We start from the raw sequence: 19,007 nt of genomic DNA, 5'->3' as shown, positions 1-19,007 counted from the left end.
AAAGACAGAAACTGATAGGAAAAAACGACCTTTAGAAAAAAGCGCGTAAAAAAAGGGAAACCTGATCATGTAAAACTTGATTAAGCAATAAAATCAAATTATTACAAATCCGTTTTTCTTGATCCTTTGAAAGTTAAATCCGATATTGAACAATTCATGTTTTATACCAAAAGATGTTATTAATTTGCACCATTGCATAACGTCGGTTCATTCGTTCCTTTTGCCTTTGATCAAGTTCGTTTGTGAATATGTAATTTTTCCGTTTTGAGTAATCAACTATTAAAAATCCGGAAAACATTGCATGACACTTTTTACGAAATTTTTTTTTTCAACTGATGAGTCAAAAAATTCATTCGAGCGTGACTTGATCATAGAGAGCTGATGACCTTTTGGGGGAGATTCGGTTGTAACTAGGGGGTTAGGGGATATAAAGTTGCCAAAATGCTAAGACACAAAAAAGCCAAGTCTGTCTGTAACATCAAATGTCTATCTGTTACAAATCGCGGTTTTCTGAGTGTTACACTCACGAGCGAATCGAGTTCTCCCTCAGAATATGTATGCATACAAGGGTGCAATGGTGATAGGTCTGATCACCAGGTATTTATATATAAAGGAAGACATCCACAGACAGACCAACCAACCAACCAAGAACTAGCGGTACCTTCCCATCAATAAAAAACCGTTTGCATTAAATTTTCTGTAAAGGAAAGTAGTTGAGGATAGAAATTTCGCTGTAAAAATGTGTATTTTTTTTTTAGTTTCGCCTTGTATGTTTACATATATAGCCAAGTAATATAGGCATAGTTGAAATATCAGAGAAATATTAGAAAAATAAAGCATTAGCACTTTTAAGTATTATGTGAGGAGAATCCCATTGTAAGCGTAGGTCGTCAGCGTGTGTTTATGAGACACAGGTGTACAAGCATAAAGAGAGGAGCCAATTATCCCTCCAAGATATGAATAACACACGAAAATGGTAATCTAATACAAATTTGTAATCGCTTAAATATTTCGATTATACGCCATACCTGGGTTAGCGGGTCGTCCAAGAAGCAATAAACAAACTGTTAAGGGTATATAATTTCTACAAAGATACATAAATTAATCCCTTTTTGATATTTTTCAATTCCTATACGGTTTTATAGTTCCCATACTCCATCATTTTCAAATACTTCGTCGTCTTTTTTTTTTCTTCTTCTTTTTTTTTTTTTAAATGTCCCTCACGGTAAAAGACTTTAAATCAAATCTTTTCGAATCCTTTGAAGGATGATAATTAAAATATCTTAGAAAGAAAATCAAGACATAATAGATGCTTGCATGTTTGTATTATTCCTTGTTGGAACACGAAACAAGAACTAAACGTTGGTTGTTTCTTATTGGGTCGCGATATTTTATTTCCTTTGAAAAATAACATTAGTAACAGGTATTTATTCAATGGAAGACATTGCATTTGTCTCGACCGAGGATTTTCAAAGCTATCAGCGGCATTATATATTGATTTTTTGTTAATGTAAAGATTGCATTTTTGTAACAATAACAGTAAAAAATAAAAATATCCTTCTGATGCTATTAACCGACCGATTTTATCTGATGCACATCGGGCAAAAAAAATAATATAAAATGTAGATTAATATCATTAAAAATTCAACGACTGATAAGTATCGCGACAAAAATTGCTCCGGAAAGTAATTTATTTTGTAATCAAGGCGAGATTCGTGTCGTTCGATCACTCCGGAAAACAAACAAAAAACAAAATTATTTAATGTGAGGGCAAATATCCAGTCCATTTACGACCAATCATAACGGTATTATTAAAAATGCGAATCAATTTCATTGTGTTTGCCTCTCTAAACGTTCGTTCGTCTATCCGCCTGATAGCGATCTTGATGCATCTTTGAACGCGCATCAGAATGCTGGATAGATATGAGTCATGCCCCGGTGTCATCTTCCCTTCTTCTTTATTATTCACAACATAAATACATATCATTTCTCAGATCGAAATATAGGAATTTCTCATTAAGAATATTCTCTATTGTATTCTTTTTTTTTTATAACGATTCTTTTGTTTAGCACCTGCAGATTTTCCGAACCCATTATTTCTACAAGAACTCGTGTCAAATCGAAATTAAAACAATATTCCAGCAACAAAAGTAACAAAGAGAATATTGGGTGACCTAAAGGATTCACCCGATTATCAGATCATCTTTATTGTTAAATGGCACACTTGTATAACAACTGTCTCTAACAAAACTTATCTATATATCAGACTGCGCTCGGGTTACCTTTCGTGCGAGTCGCCATTTAGATGGCTGATGTACTGCGATCGCCTCTTTAGGCGAAAAAGACCTTTAAAAGACTAATATTTTATCGTGTGTCGCAACATTTATGACCCTTATTCACACTGATTGAAAATGGTTGAACAGTTGACATATCCATGCGCGGTCAAAGACATAAAAACCAAGGATCAATATAAAGGAATCGATCGAACACGCGCATATTTAATTTCTTACCTGTTTCTTTTTCCCAATTTTATAAGATAAGAATGGACAATCTATTTATATAAAATTATGCGTAGCACATGGCTCATTGGTACATTTAATTGGTGCTTGGCCAGTACCCCAAAGGTTGCTGGTTCGAGTCCGTCTGTGGTCACATGATGTCCTGTGCTCTGTCCTCAGACAAGACACTTTACCTGCATTGTCTTAGTCCATCCATGTTTCATATGTTCCTGAATCAATGGAAGTTTAAGAGATCAATCATTTATTGCAGGAAACAAAATTTATAATCAGTAGAAAAACCAATCATTGAAAACATAATCATAAAATTTACATTGAAGGGTTTTTAAACAGATTCATATGCATAGAAAGTTATCAGCAAATCTAAGATCGAAAAGTTGCGTTGTAGCGAAGTAACGCATATCGTATGACGCTCTAATATGGAATGACGCTCTAATATGCCCTTAGAATATCGTGTTCGATTAGAATACAGTTGTACTTTGGAGAAAAACGGCAATAGATGCTCAAGCTCTGGCCCCGCCGTCACCAACTTTCCTCAAGCCAATACTCAACCTAAAGTATGAGTATAATACTATTGACCCCAGATTTGTGCACTTTTTTTTTTTTTAAGTTGAGGAATGAGTCGATTGATTTGAAAATTTTGGTGACGGTAGAGGCTACTTGCATACCCAGGCATTAGGCATTTACATAGTACATGCATATGCCATCATTGCAAATACAGTGCTTTAGCGCAATAATGTTTAGTTATGAACAAGATATATATAAGCAATGGTTGCCTGAAATTGTGCATATCTCTGGTATCTCAAATAAAGCTGAAAGCGAGTTCAAGTGAATGCATGTACATGTACCCTTCACCGGCTAACCTATTTAATTATTGGTATTTTACATGTACTTAATTTTGCCCACTTTAATTAATATGCTTAACTAAGACCAGGTGTACGGTAAATAACAACAGTGCATGAGATATTATGATCAGGTGTGATTATTTGGAGGGCGGGTTCACTTATAATTTATGTTAATGAGACCGTGATGTCATGCCTTTATGCAAGAGATGACAAGTTTGTTTACTTTTATATTAGGCGAATATTGCCGGGCTTTTGAACGAACGGACTATGACTGCCTTTAAATGAATAGGCGATAAAATAATAGTGTGCTGTCAATAGATCAGGATTACACAGCATAGATCATTCCGTGACTTAGAAACATCGGAGAAGTATGAAAATTATATAGATAACAGATGTAAACAGATTGACAATATAAGCCCCTGTAAGCCGGTAGTTAAATTATTGATATGTACCGGACAAGTATATTAGTTGTTATAAAGAACTTGATAGATTTGTAATAAACTAATAGACGCCCAAAAAAAACACCCCGAACTGCCCGCCCATAATTGCGATAAGAAAACATTGCATGTGAAAGCCCCGTGAAGTACGGTTGTACTTTTGGCCAAAGGTTATGAATGTCTACGAATATTTGCAGCCGACAGTTAATAAAACAGAAGACACAGATTTCTTGCATTATTGATGACCTTATCATATTGTACGATTTGGCGGATAATCACCTTATTTGTTGTTATCTATAGTCGGCGGGTGGGAGATGGATAGCCAGAATCTCCAAATCTGATTGGTCGGTGCCAGACTGATACCGTACAGATACTGGACGGCCAGTCTAGAGGTGTTACGAACACCTTGCCTCTCTCGTTCTGTACCCAAAGTACACATGCCTTCACAAAACTGAAGGTATTTGTGGCATAAAATCGATGCTGTAATCAAAACAATTGCCACTTTCTATTTATGAATGTATAAGCAATTATGCGGAGAAAGTTGCACGAATGTTTGATGACCGATTTGGGGACCTTTTCCCCGAGTACTTTACGTAAATCTTAACGTTTCTTTATCCAAAGTGAACATTTTTTAAAATCTACATTGTAAAAATAATAATCAAACAACGAGTTTAAACCTGACTTAATTTAGAGTTACAACGCAGTGAATCTGAAGTTGACAGAAAACTTAATTGACTTGTTTAGAACCCATTTTTCGGCAAAATTAAGGCATTTTGTGAATACTAATATGGCTGTTAGCTTTACTAGTCAAGATTTTTATACAGTTTAAGCTAAAATTTCCTCAACTTGTCTCAGCCTAAAGGAATTTTCTAGCGAGAATTCAATCTACATGCGTATATACTCTTTATTTTAGAATGAAAAGACATGTTGGTGAAATTATATTGGTCTCTCAAGATCAAAACCCCATACGACCATTGCTGACTTTTGACATTCTTTAAACCCTCGAATGACTTTTGCCATAGTCATATATATGAACAATATTTGGTCCATTTACACATCTTAAGTAGCGTAGGAGTTCTATGTTGCATTTTACATAGATTACCGCCTGGTAAGCCAAATACATGGACCATAACTACTAACACAGTACTGTTGAAGAAACGGACCCGTGTGTAGAAAATAACAGACAGATCGACAGTGGATTGATTATGGCAATGCAAAACTAATACTAAATCTGAAGCAAATAACTCAGTGGAGTCGGAAGCAAATTGAAAGGGGGTAGACTTATCAGAAATCTTGACAAGCAAATAAAAAAAAGATTTGTTTATGATTAAGTATAACTTTGCAAAAAAGAGTGCATGGGGGGGGGGGGGCTAAACCCTACCCCCCCCCCCTCCGGTCCCGACGCCTATGTAACTTGAAGTTATACTGAAGATAAACTGACTTTGACCCGCCATTGAGCACTAAACATGGACGATTTTATTGCTTAGTTATTTAAGATATATGATGTCTATTTTATACACTCACTATTGTGCATATGTTATCTTTAAGGACACACTGTTTTCTAACCACTAAACTTAATATATCTTGTATGATTTGCAATGGTGTTGTTAATTTTTTTTGTTTAAGGTATGGCAGAAAACTAGTCCCATGAGATCTCTTGTATCCGATTTAACCATACTGATCCTCTCAAAAGGTAAAGCTCTAAAATGGGAAGAAAAGATTTTTTGGTAAATATGTCGATTCCAACACAAGGTTATCGAATGTTCTTTGACTTGCTCTGATCTGCGCGGTTCCTCTGTGTGCGATTTGAGCTCCGTTATCCCTACGGTTGCCGGTCAACACTTGATATCGTCAAAGTAAACTTTATGAAATAAAATCTATGCCCCCTCCAAAATGGTAAGGTTTTGTTTGAATGAAGTAATATCAAGAAAAAACAAACACAGAACGATCGTGCTAATGACCCGTTCCCGGCTCTGAATTTACTTCTCCATAATAAATATATTTCTTCAACTTATTTAATCGGCATTTCTTTATGTGTGTAGAGAAAACCTTTAAATGGCGTATCGCAGACGACAGTCACTGGTTCATTTTCATAAATAAATCAAAAGCAAAAATTCGATAAGAAGTGTATGGATTTTATCGCTATTCTAATATCTTCTGTCAATCGCAAATAAATAGCCTGAAAAATTAGATTTTGAAATAGAAATTTAGAATCATTTGCTATCAAGTGCTTTGAAAAAACCACGATAAAGAGCTTTTATTTATGTAGTTATAATTTGTGCACATTTCTTTTCGTGTGAAGCCTAGAATCGGCCGCTCCCTGGAAAACGGAAACCCTTTGACTGACCTGGCAGAAAAGAAAAAAAATTATATACGTTATAAGACTCTAGCACGAACAGTCTGCAACGAGTTCCAAGACACGAAATGCTTTAAGATGTAGAAAGGTTGATCAATTATTCAAAAATGTTTCTTCTGAAATAATATTTTATAGGTTACATAGTTTGGTATGGTTTATTGTTCATCCTTGATGTTTGCGACCGATGCCAATGTATGTACATGTATATCAACAATTAGTCACCCAGAAATTATCAGGTATCTCGTACACTGTCTGTCTGAAACATTTGGTAACTTATATTTGTGTAAATACCTATATATTTTATGATGACCCACCCTCTTTGTTTTGATACCCTTTATTATAGTTCATAGAAATAAATATTTACTATCACCTTAATCAGATATGAGTCGCAAGACTTGATCTTTTTTTAATGCATTGTTAGACTAGATACTTGAATAAAAAGCTTTTAAATCTGCCCTTCTAATTATAGGTTGTTAAATTACTAGGTAAATTGGTTTTCAATATAATTTGAAAACATAATCTTTTCGTTCATTTCACCTGTCCCACCCCCATGGACTCCGGATCAGCCCGTATCACGGTGCCCCGTCGATCACAGTTATGAAATGACAATCTCTTATGGATACATGATATCCTGCCAAGAAATATTTCACAGAACCTCGATATTTGTCGAAGCAAACTTCTTTTTATTTTCATGGAGTGTATGAAAAGTGACTACATTCATAAAACTCACTCGTGTGAAAGAGCACGAATTTAACAGTTCCGCCATGTTTAAACATTGGAAAGAGACCACCTGCGTTCGGTATTGCTTGGGATGGATGATATGATATTGAAAGGGGAAATTATCATGATTGTGTATACTTAAAGATTTGACATACGGTGTCATATTTATGCAAGCATATTTAATACCGGTTACATCACAGGATCGCGAAGTGCCAGAATCACACAGTGGTTTGAACATAATTGCAATGTCCTCTCCGGCACTCTCCATAGACCTAGGATATCGGTGGTTGTGAGGATATATGGGGGCTTGTGTCTATTATCAGAAGACATGGTCAACCTGTAAGCTAGATTCTGAAGAGGGTTCCTCATTATCAATGCCATGGTATATAAATATTGCTAATATAACGGTAAATATCAAACTATGAACCGGAATATATAAGACCGTACTATCTGTCTGAAGCCTAAACGACTGAATTTTCGGAAATACCAGTATCTGGTAGTGAAATACCCAGGAAGCAGAGGAGATTTGCTATCCTGATCAAAATAAATCAAGTCTGGACAAACAAGCCCAAACAACAAACTGATAGCCCTTCTATTCAGGGTAACTAACGCATAGTTAACTATAACCGTTAATATATGTATAAAGGTCATCTAACAACCCAATGCATACATATTTACTTGTATAATTCGACATACCATGCTTACAGAGGATAACTTATCTTGGGAAACTGTCCACAGTTAACATCGTACGTATATACATGTACATCTAAGAATATTTCAATACTGTGGATAACTAACCCTAACAAAGTTCTTAGCACTATATGAATAACTAACTCTAGGAAGCAGCTAACATTGTGCACGGATAACTACCCCTATACAGAACCTCTTACAGTGTGGATTAAGTAAATTTTTAAATTTTGGACATGTATACTTATACGACACAGGCGTGGTTCATCAAAACTTGATGTATGTATTAGCACGACATCGACTCTTGTATAAATGGTCTAAAGTTGAATTCCCTGGCCGACATCCGATGTCAGACGTCAAGGGCAGAGTGAAAGACACTTGAAGAGATGTTAAAAAAAAAAAGTTAGAAGGAAAAGATAACAAAATGTTTAAGCAGTTATCATAGATCGATAAGGCACTCAAGTAGGTGTTTAAAAGTCATTCCAACCACAGGTAGATATAGTTTTGTAGAAAGCATTTAATTTAGTATACAAACCAGGTAGTTGATGTTATTGCCAATTAGCTATGGGTCTTAGCTTATTCTAATATTCTGCATGTACAACCGCTAATTCTAATCGTGCTAATGGGGAGTTTGAACATACCCGCGACGCAAGGATGTGCGCAGTCCGCCGCGGCTCTAAGGCGGAAGTGAAATATCTATATAGCCTTTCCCACTGCATGCTCCACAATGCGATGAAGCAACATGCGGTGCGACTGGGTTATACTTGTACCTAGCCTTCTGACAGAGGACAATGTTGACAAACTGACCTTGTTATAGTATACTAGGCATATATATACATATATCTTTTTGGTATTTTGATCCCAAATTAAAATTGCCACCAGCAGAACCAAGTTGTTTTTAGAGAATACCACACCTGAGACTACAATTTTCTTTAACACCTTTCCCTGTTCATATTTATCTATTTATCACAATACAGACTCGGTGGTCCACAGCGGTGTGCCCCGTATATAGATGTAGTTGTATATACCTACTTGTATACATTTACATCAAGATTATGCATGCATACAGGGAATCAAAATTTATGCATGAACATAAGCGGACATTTTTGTGAAAATCATTGTACGAATGTCTACACTTGATAAGCATGCATTAAATACAGGTGTTAATCTGTATTTAGACTCTTTTTCTTCGACAAATTATAATCCGCGCCGTGACTACAAAGAGCGGCGGTCCGGGGCTCGGCGAGTTCGCTGTAGTGGGCTCACTTTGAAGCGCTGCATGTCACTTCATTTTAGTGCGACCTTTGTATCTCCTATAATAAATGTTGCATAAAATAATTTGTCCTGGTCTTAAAAGTGACAATCTATTTATGAGTTGGCGCAGCAAGAGACGAATTAAGGGTGAAAGAAGATGTAGCGCCCATGGCCAGTCAGGTGTGACATAGAGACAAAAAAACATAGGTAATAATTCTTCTATTTAATAACGTTATGGTGATCCAAGCTTCTTCTTAAGTATGACACACACAGGTCGAGCAAAATATCGTCAGCGAAAATTTTCCCACCTTTACATGTTTTAGATACAGTGAAATGACAAAAATACATAAATGTCAGAAAGGTGAGTGAACCAGTTTATGTGGATAAGAGCTCTTTTGTAACTGGAGGGGCAAATTAAAATATCTTTGTGCTCTTCAATCTAAACATGTTAAAAAGATTTAATGAATACTAACGGCAAAAGATGGTAAAATTTCATTTGAAAATTGTTTACACATCCAAATTTATTAAACACAGGACTATGAACATTGCTCGTAGGTGAACAACCCTTTTGTGTATAGAAGATTATCACTCAAATGTTTCAGCTGTTACTTTATAAAACTAATATTCTTCTCTCGATAATGTTCCATTTATTATATCCAAATAAACTTGGAGAGTAATATTGAGAAGAATATGAGACACCTTTCTTATCGTGTCAAATTGGTAGAACACGATGGAGTGAAATTGACCACAAATTCTTATTAAAATGTCTATTCCATGGGTAATGAAGATTTGGATGAGGGGCTCTCACAACAAAGTTATATTAATGAAGATCTGTGCAAGCAATTGTGAAAAACAAATATATGAGAATGATCTTAATTTATTTTAAACTTGTCAACTGTTTCTTTTGAGAGTAAACTCTTGTTTGTTCAAAGCTCGAGCAGAAAATGAACGTATCATATCGTGCCTTGCTATGTGTCATGTCGCGAGAAAAAATCATAAAGCAACACAAATATTCTCATCTTCTTTCAGAAAATATGTCGGATGCCACTTAAAACACAAAACAACTTTAATATGCAGGCTTGTGTCAGTTCATAATTTATATAGAGAAATCCTATTCCAAGACCCTTAGTTCATATTACAATCGCTCCCATAATTTGTGTAAATAATATTTATAATTGAACATGTTTATTCGCTCCACGGGGCGGGTATTATCAAAAGTGTCATCCTCAAAATCCCCCCAAAGTGCATGGAATGCCCGCAAAATGGGTTTTATACATATAAAATGATATTTTGTACAGAATAAATTTACAAAAGCTTTGTCATGAGACAAATAAAGTATTTACATTGAGAGAAGTGTTTCTCTATACCTGTACAGGGAAACTCGATGTGTGAACATTTAATGGGGAAACTGACCACCCATCTCGTAATTGTGTGGTTGTGAGGTTTTTCGTTCCGCGAGATTATGATTCTCATTTTTGTAAGTGGTCATTAAAGTGTTTAAACATACGATACATTATCAGCAATAGAAAGGTCACGTCTTGGTTTTTTTTTTATATTGTACTTTATTACTACAATGGGTTTAAGGTTCAATTTTAAAAAGCATTTCTTTGATGATTCTGTGTCTTTTAACAAAGATAAATATGTTCTCAAAAAAATATTTTGACATTGTTCTTTGAATTAAAGATGAAAAGAAAATATTGCTAACCGCTAACTATGCAACATGTGCAGCGCGCAACAAATATAAAGTACCCGAGGCAAAAAGGCCGGAATTCCTTTATATTAGATCAGAAGAAATAATTTGTTAGGAGAAAAAAAATTGAATTAGGTGCATTGAGTAAACTTCGATTACAAAGGTGATCGCTTACAATAATTGTTCTGACATCCATTTTGTAAGGCTTGATTCATTGGCGGCAATTCACTATAGTGATATATCGCGTCATTTCTGGGCAAATTTGTTATTCTAGATTGGAAGAATTGGACATTACATAGCTTTGATTAATTTTTTCTTGTTGTTTATGCCTGTAAAACAAGATAGGTGTCAATATCTTGACGTATCCTGATTAAGTACATGGCCATTTTGCTAAGGTCTCGTTTCAATGAGTACAAGGTATTCTATTCAACTCCAATGACAGTTGTCAATGAACATATAAAAAAAAATTATTTGTTTGGGGGGCTGGATATCATAGAAGCTTCCTCTCGTGATTTTTCCATGGGAAATTGACTAACTGCATAAAAGTGGTCAACAAAAATAATTATTGAATTTTGTGGGATTTAGAAATTTTTTGAATTTTTTTTTTCAGGATAACACCCCATCCACTCCATCTCCGTGCCTTCCACCCCATAGTTAAATTTATCGGTTATTATTTTTATCAATACTGTTGCACATCAGGGAAGAATGCATATCTGCGTATGTTACTCTGGAAATAAACATCAGAATCAATACTGACACTGGAAAACCACATTACGCGTATGTGTGTGTGTGTGTGTGTGTGTGTGTGTGTGTGCGTATAAATATATATATATATATATATATATATATATATATATATATATATATATATATATATATATATATATATATATATATATATATATATGTGTGTATATATATAGACATACACTTCATAGGCGTCGGAAGCAAATTGAAAGTGGGGGGGCTAGACTAATCCTCAGAAATATTGAGAAAAAAGTAATTCCAAAATCCATGGAAATCCTAATCCGTGGGGGGGGGGGGGGGGGGGGGGGAAGTATACCTATACTTCCAAAAAAAAAAATTACTTACCAAAATTTTTTTTCCAAAATCATGAAATTCCTAATCCGTGGGGGGGGGGGGGGGGGGGGTTGTATGCTTCTGAATCTAACTTCTCAATCTTTCAAGGTAAATTTAGGAACAATAATCTTTCCTACGACAAAAAGTGGGGGGGCTGAACCCTCTATTATGCTATGTTTGTAATGGTTAGGTATAACTTAGCAAAAAAAGTGGGGGGGCTAAGCCCCCCCTAGCCCCCCCGGTTCCGACGCCTATGCACTTACGTGACGCAAGAAAAATACATGTGAAAATTGAAGTTAAAAAATCATTGGTATAAAAATAAAAATTAAATAAAAATTGGCTATTGATTTTTTAAAAGAACAGAAATAAAGAGTTATAACAAAACGATTTTGTCAGTTAGGATGAGTATCTTTTTCCAACATCTTTGACTTTTTGGAACTGAGTTCCTGCGGGAATATGGCTGAATGCTTTCTAACATGTATACTTTCATTTTTCTGGACAGTTTTCGAACTGATGGAAATCGTTCAATTATTCCACTGGTGATCTTAAAATTGTAAATTGAAAATTGCTTGAACCAATCCTGGAATAAATTTTTTATAATAAAATTTTCCCTGTCCAAACTTCCGCCGATATCAAAAATTATGTGATTTGCTTTCGCTGATTTTTCATTAATTCCTTTCTTTATGTTTTCCAAGCAGGCATCGGGGAATACATGTGATCTGTAAGTACCACTGATTGCGGGAAATCGTAACGTGCTCTTTACATTTATAGTGCAAATCGCAGACCCCCAAGTGTCTGAATTTCTCAGTTACTCGACAATGTGCGTCTCTGTTAATGTTCGTCTATATATAAAAAATGTTTTAAAAAAAATAAAATGAATAAGTTGTATACATTCACATTTAATATAATAAAAGAATTCTCCATCGGTTAATTAACATGCTCTGCTGTAGATTTCCATATCTGAGCCGATTTAGCACAATTGACACAGAACTTATTCGTGATTGAGAATTGATACCTTGGATGAAATTGCTATTTCCGGTAATTTATCCGTAGTGATATGCAACGTGCATTTGAAATTCATCCTATGTCAATTATCTCCAACATTTCCTGCATATGTGTTGTACTCCAAATACACCGCTATTCCATCTACAGTTTAGATAAATTGGGCAGTTTTTGTGTATTACAGTTTTTTATTATATACAAGATATCATAATTGCAGCATGTGCAAATAAAAAAAAACGTACAAAATTAAAAATACATGAACTTTAATAGTGAATTGAGTATCATAAGATATGATCATACATGTATCTATATTGGAACAATCGTTTGAAAGCAACTGTATAAATGGACAACAAGATATTTAATCGTAATCAGTGATTTTAGATGCAAAATCCTCGTCTATTCGATGTACATTCAGTCAGCTGTGATATAATCTCTCTCTCTCTCTCTCTCTCTCTCTCTCTCTCTCTCTCTCTTAAAATAAAACTGTATTGAATGTAAATGTAATTTTAGTATTTGCATATATTTGGATTACTTTTTGATATACTTGACAACATCTCAATATTTTATCAGCTTATGGAGAAAAAAATATATGAAAATCTTGCAGATTAATGGATGAAGAAAATTAAAGGAAAATACAATGTCCGAATGGCGTGTATCTCATTAAATACTCCCTCCGCCAGAATCATGAAAGACTCGCAAAGTTTTAATACCATACAATGAAAACAAAAGAAATCAATGGCCAAAAAAAAAAGAAGACATTACACGTGCATTCCCAACAACAGTAGCTTGATTCGTGGATGAAATGGGACAGACAGAATTTTTCATTACAGTTTGTTTTTCTGTGAACTATCCTGAATTGCACTGCTGTGAACATTATGACATTTAGGTATTCAGTGCTAAAATACATGTAATGCATGCGAAATGGTACTTGTACAGTTACGTATTAAAAAGCCGACTGTAGAATCGTTTCGCTAGAGTCAGGAACAGCTCATGAAACGAACTGGGACTTCAAACAAAGTGATACATTTTACATAACGCAGTGTCTGTCCGATGTTTTCCTATAGTTGATGGGAGCTTTTTACAGTCACAGTATACAGAGGAAGACCAGACAGTCGAAATATTGATCTGAAAGGTATGTGATGAAATATCCTTTTTTTTCTTCTGATATTAATACTCATAACAATGTAGGCCGGCTTTGTAATGGAGAGAGAAGAGGGCGGTCCTAATTATGTAAATTAGATTTTATCAATCTTGAATTACATCTTCTGACTGGCGAGGGAAAGCGTTGATTCTATCGCTTTGAAAAGCGGGCTTAGGATTTTAAAATAGTACATCTTTGTTATCTAAAAACCTCATTTTCGTTTTAACTTTAATAGAATTACATTCGGTAATCGGAAACAGTTTTAATGTTAATCTTTACAAATTAAGTATAATAAAAGATGTAAGTTTTTTTTCTTTGCATAATATGTTCGCCAAGTCATTCATCGAAATGTTGCTTTAAAATTCTATTAAGGATGTTGAGAAAAAATCTTTATAACAGATTAAAATGAACCTTACTATATATGTATATAAGATTATATTTATACCTTGATTACATATCATAAAATTCTTGTCGATGAGATTTTAGAACTTTTCCTTTTTTTAATAATTAAAAAAAAATAATCTTAAAACAACAACAATTATCTGCCAATGTATACATTTATTACTTTGATATTAAATCAAAACGTTCTTTTTAAAAATGTGTACAGTTGTAGTTCAAGTTTTTTTCTTTGTTTCCATTCAATGCTTGATGTATTTAATAAAATGTCAAAATTAATTTGAAATTTAATAAGATAGAATATTCCATTCACAGTAAATGACACTCGATTTATAACCGTTATAAAAAAGCTGAGAAATGAATACAATTCCTTCAGTTGTCGGACTCGTGTTAAAATACAGATATATTTTACATACCGGTATTCAAAACAATCGAAACACTGTTAAATTCCTTTACCGTTATCCTTAGATAAGTGCTTTTTTATTATTTAACAAAAGAAAAAAGTCTAAGAAATAATAAAACAAGAAAACAATCCCAAGGCATGCTTCTAGACATGCCCAGAGAACACGACTAAAAAAGCATTAAATAACCATTACATAATTAACTTTAATTCTTTGTAACCGAATAAATCCAATTTGCAAGCCGACCTAATCACAAAAACTCTACCATTGAACGCAGTGTAAATATTTGTTTAAATTATTTCCAATAAATCGATAGCGTTGTATTGAATTCTTTTGAGTCAATATTGTAAGATATCTCATTGCGTTGAAGCGATACAACATTACATGCATTGGCAAGTTTTGAGAGAGAGAGAGAGAGAGAGAGAGAGAGAGAGAGAGAGAGAGAGAGAGAGAGAGAGAGAGTTAAAAGTCGTTTTTTGAGATGGTTTTGTATCTTTCTTAATTTTTTTAAAAAGACTTAATGTGGAATCATGAAACATCAACAACAAATACTACATGTATTTCAAACTATTTTAAAAAAAACTGAGAGAGAGAGAGAGAGATGAATCTTATGTCAGACAAAGTGTATTAACCTTAGTCATTCATTAAAGGCAAATCCATACTGAAACATTCATACGAGTAAACATGTTAATTATAATTGCATTGCATAAAAATAAAAATAAGACGCTCAAATCATAAACAATTTATTTGTTTGATCTCTATTGCACGATAGGTTTTTGAACTGTAATGAGGAATATACAGCAATTAAGGGAGATATGACGTTTCCTAATTAGTGTTTATTTTGCAAAAAATGATGAATGGGGCGCATGTGTACAATGCAAGTGAAAAATGATGGCTCATTTTATTACAATTTCATGACAAAATAAACAAAGATATTATTTCTATTTTTTCCCTTTGAGTTGTTTTCTAACGAATGAAATCGTCCAAGCATCCAGAAGTATTTGATTGCACAACACATAAAATAATTCCCACCCATCGTCGATTTGAACATGTATATGGTCAACAGAAGTTATATAATTATCCATCTATGTTTATTTTTCTCGAATTTATGAGTAACATTATGTCAGATATTTTTACTCAAGATTAACAAAAAAATTGACAAATATTCACTAGTCACGCAAATCGTCGTAATGTTTGAACAAAATATTAAAGAAATAATGCGCCCACGAAAGGATTTTTATTGTTACCGTACAGATAATTTAATCAAAAAAGAAAATAGATCTCGCTTTCCTTTCTTGTCCAAACCGCCTGTGTTTTCATTACCTTTCGATTAGAGTAAAACGTCAAACCGGGGATTGAAGCTCATTATGTATGCATAACACGCCTATTTTAATAAAAATACCTATAGACGACGAAGATAAAATTATGAAATATAAAAGCCAATCGGTCTGTTTGCTAAGACCCTCCTTACATTTAAATTCTCACCGCTGTGTAAGCCATCTTTCACTAACGCGTCACTACGATAGCCTAGCTAGATAATTGGCATACGGGATCACAACCGTTGAAAACCAATCAGATTTGAGCCTCGCTATTTGATTATAATAATCTGAGCGCATAACAATAATCATATTTCTGACATGCGCGTTAAGATATTCAGAATTTGCAACAGTGTTAAACTTATTTCATTTTGAGATACACGATGTCGCGTCGAAAGCAACCGAAACCTAGGCATATAGGAACGGAAGACGAACTAGCATGCATTTTACAGAATGGTAAGTGAATTCTTTTTGTTCACGGACTTTTAAAAGTTGCAGTCACAGGTGTACTCAAGAGTATTCGCACGATTTTTCTGCGGAGTGCAAATAGTATCCATTCCGGCCGGCCATGTGCGATTTGTTTACCTTTTACACGTTGAATAGTCCGTGAGACTTTTCGCTGTAAATTGGTTGTGTAGAATATCCAGTAGCATCAGTTGGACATTTAACAAGACCTCTGTAGTGTATTGGATAGGATTTTTTGGGGTGTATGAATTCACGCTCTAAAAAAACATGTTGTTTCTCCACAGTCGAAAAAATCCGCGAAAATCCACTGACGTATATTTCAAGTAGGTAAGAAATTTTACTGGTGCACATTTTGGCGTATTAATCCAATAATATAATTAATATTAGCTTCTAATAATATATCTTCTTTTTTATTTATTAATCAAGATCCAATTTCTTATTTCGAGGTAAAAATAAAAGTCTTATTATACCCTCAATATCCTGTATGAGAAAAAGCTTGCTTGTTTAATATATTTCTCATTAATGTTAAAATTTAAAGTATTTATTCAATATATAAACTATGTAATGTTAAATCATAAAATCTGAGATGCTCTGCAAATAAGGATTATTTAAACTACTTAATCTAATGCTTTTAAATGTTTTAAAAAAAAGTTCTGAGTAGACACATCTTAACAAATTGACAGATAAATTATTGATTGAACTTTAAAAACTGAAATAAAATTTGTAAAATTTTTATTAAAAGGAAGAGAAGAACTCAAAGTTGATAAACATATTGAAATTTTGAATTAATATTCTTTAATATCTAGAATTAATGGTGATTTTACCTTTTGCTTACACCTGCTTTGAAGTTTAAACAAGCAAATCAATAGCGAGCATAAAGGTGTTTCAATGTATTTATTGGAAAAATTAATAGTAGATTAAGTCTTGATCCTCTAAGGGTCCTTGTATTTGATGAAAAAGTCGTCCATTTCTTATCGTTTATTTGCGGTAGAAAGAATTCCTAAATTCTGTATACGTGCTTGAAACTGATAAACGGGGATATTTTAAAATATAATATCAATTTTGAAGAATTGTGCCAATATTACAAGGGTTCTTGAAATCGAGTAAAGCATGTTGTACACGGGGTAGAAAGTCTTACTGACATTTACAAATCAAACAAAAGATTATTATAAATCATACTTTAAAATCCCGACTTGGTATCAATGGCTATCTATTCTATTGAAAATTTCAAGATAGTTGAGAAAACGTAAATTGATAAGACGTAGTAAGCCTAAGGATTAAAGAACAGGCTGGCGATTGTCGAATTTGGCTGGAAACCTCACAAACTTGGTTGCTATATGGATAAATATCAAATTAAAATATAAAGTTGTGATATTTTTTTTTCTCTTGGCCTGTCCCTTATGGGGAAAAATTGTCACCCTTCCCATGTATCTCACACTTGTGTCAAAATTTGTTTAGTTGAAGAATCCCTCTCATGCAGTTTTCCCAGCTTTATTCATTTATGAAAATATGTGAGAAAATGCCTGGGAGAAAAATTGTTTTGTGCGAGTATATAATTATGTTGGTGTAATTATATTGGTTGTAAATTGCTTTACACACATGTTATTTGCCACCTTATCAGTCCTGGACACCCAAGTAACTCTCCACTCTGCCCTAGGGGTAGGTTTGGACAGTAAGACTTTCTCTTTGAAATTCTTGTCACTGATTATTTTAGACACATCATATAATTTGTTTGTCTACCTCTTCCATTGTGTCAAATTCCTGTCAAATCTTTATCTGATTGGCCAAGTTTTATTTATTTTTTAAAATCCCTATAAAAATACTATCAGAATGCCACAATTTAAAAAAAAATTTACTAAATAAAACTTGAAATAAAAAAAATAATAATGCTGTGTCTTGTTTTAAGGTAGAATTGAAAAATTTAAAAAAAATTCAAGTTGTTTTTGTTTAACTTTAAAAAAAAAATATTGACAATTGTTTAATTGATATTGGGTGTGAAATAACAAATTTATTTTGTTTGTTTGTTTGCGGTCTGGATTTTTGTTTTAGTTTTAATGATGCAAGATGCAACTTATTTTTGTTGTTATTTAAAGTTCAATGTGTTTGATGAATTCAGAGGTCCTGATCCATTATCTCTTAGCTTGTGGACGACTGAAATTTTTGTAGGCATTGATTTGTGAAATGAAATGCAAGCAAGATGAATAGGACCCAATAAGACAATATCTATGACATAACTGCCCTATCCCCTCCAAAAAAAATTCTGTGCAGCTGCCTTTCCTGTCAAACTCCGAAGGCTTTGACAGGCGTTTAACAGCCGAAAATTTTAAAAGAAAGCGAGCTGAAGGCTTCAGAGTTTACAAGATAGAACAAATAAATGTTATGACTGCCAAAAAGAAAATAAATATAGGGAGAAAGAATCTCTGATTTCTTCAATTTCTTCGTCAGAGCTTTCACATTGATTAATACAGAAATATGTTTGTTATTTCAGAAAAAAAAACCATGAAAATAATTGTTTAAAACTGAGAATATTTTCACCAGCATAAAAAAATATAGTTTTTTTCAGGGAGTAAGAGGGAAAAGAATAACAAAATTTGAGGAACTTTTCAGGGCAATTTGTTTCCTTATATTTAAAAAAAAAAAATTCCATCTTGATGTGCCAGTGACTTGCAACAGTTTTGTCCCTTTATTAAGCTGTTAAATG

At 33.7% G+C, this 19,007-nt stretch overlaps 1 protein-coding gene across 4 annotated transcripts in view; it reads left to right on the top strand.

Moving 5' to 3' along the window:
* The first annotated feature begins 13,666 nt into the window (after nucleotides 1-13,666).
* LOC117692972 (sal-like protein 1) overlaps nucleotides 13,667-19,007 on the top strand; it is a 41,848-nt gene continuing 36,507 nt past the window's right edge. Inside the window, exons 1-2 of one of the 4 annotated variants that reach the window (XM_066079341.1) lie at nucleotides 13,667-13,719; nucleotides 16,591-16,629. In XM_066079341.1, the coding sequence (XP_065935413.1) occupies nucleotide 16,629 (1 nt within the window). In that variant the 5' untranslated portion in view covers nucleotides 13,667-13,719; nucleotides 16,591-16,628. Of the gene's footprint in view, nucleotides 13,720-15,995; nucleotides 16,298-16,590; nucleotides 16,630-19,007 lie in introns of those variants that run through there. The other 3 variants (XM_034482687.2, XM_066079339.1, XM_066079340.1) reach the window with 3 other exon arrangements.

The sequence above is a fragment of the Magallana gigas genome, chromosome 3, assembly GCF_963853765.1.
Source record: "Magallana gigas chromosome 3, xbMagGiga1.1, whole genome shotgun sequence".
Classification (NCBI taxonomy): Eukaryota; Metazoa; Mollusca; class Bivalvia; order Ostreida; family Ostreidae; genus Magallana; species Magallana gigas.
The sequence above is the reverse complement of the archived record's forward strand: the minus strand, read 5'-3'. Positions and strand labels throughout refer to the sequence as shown.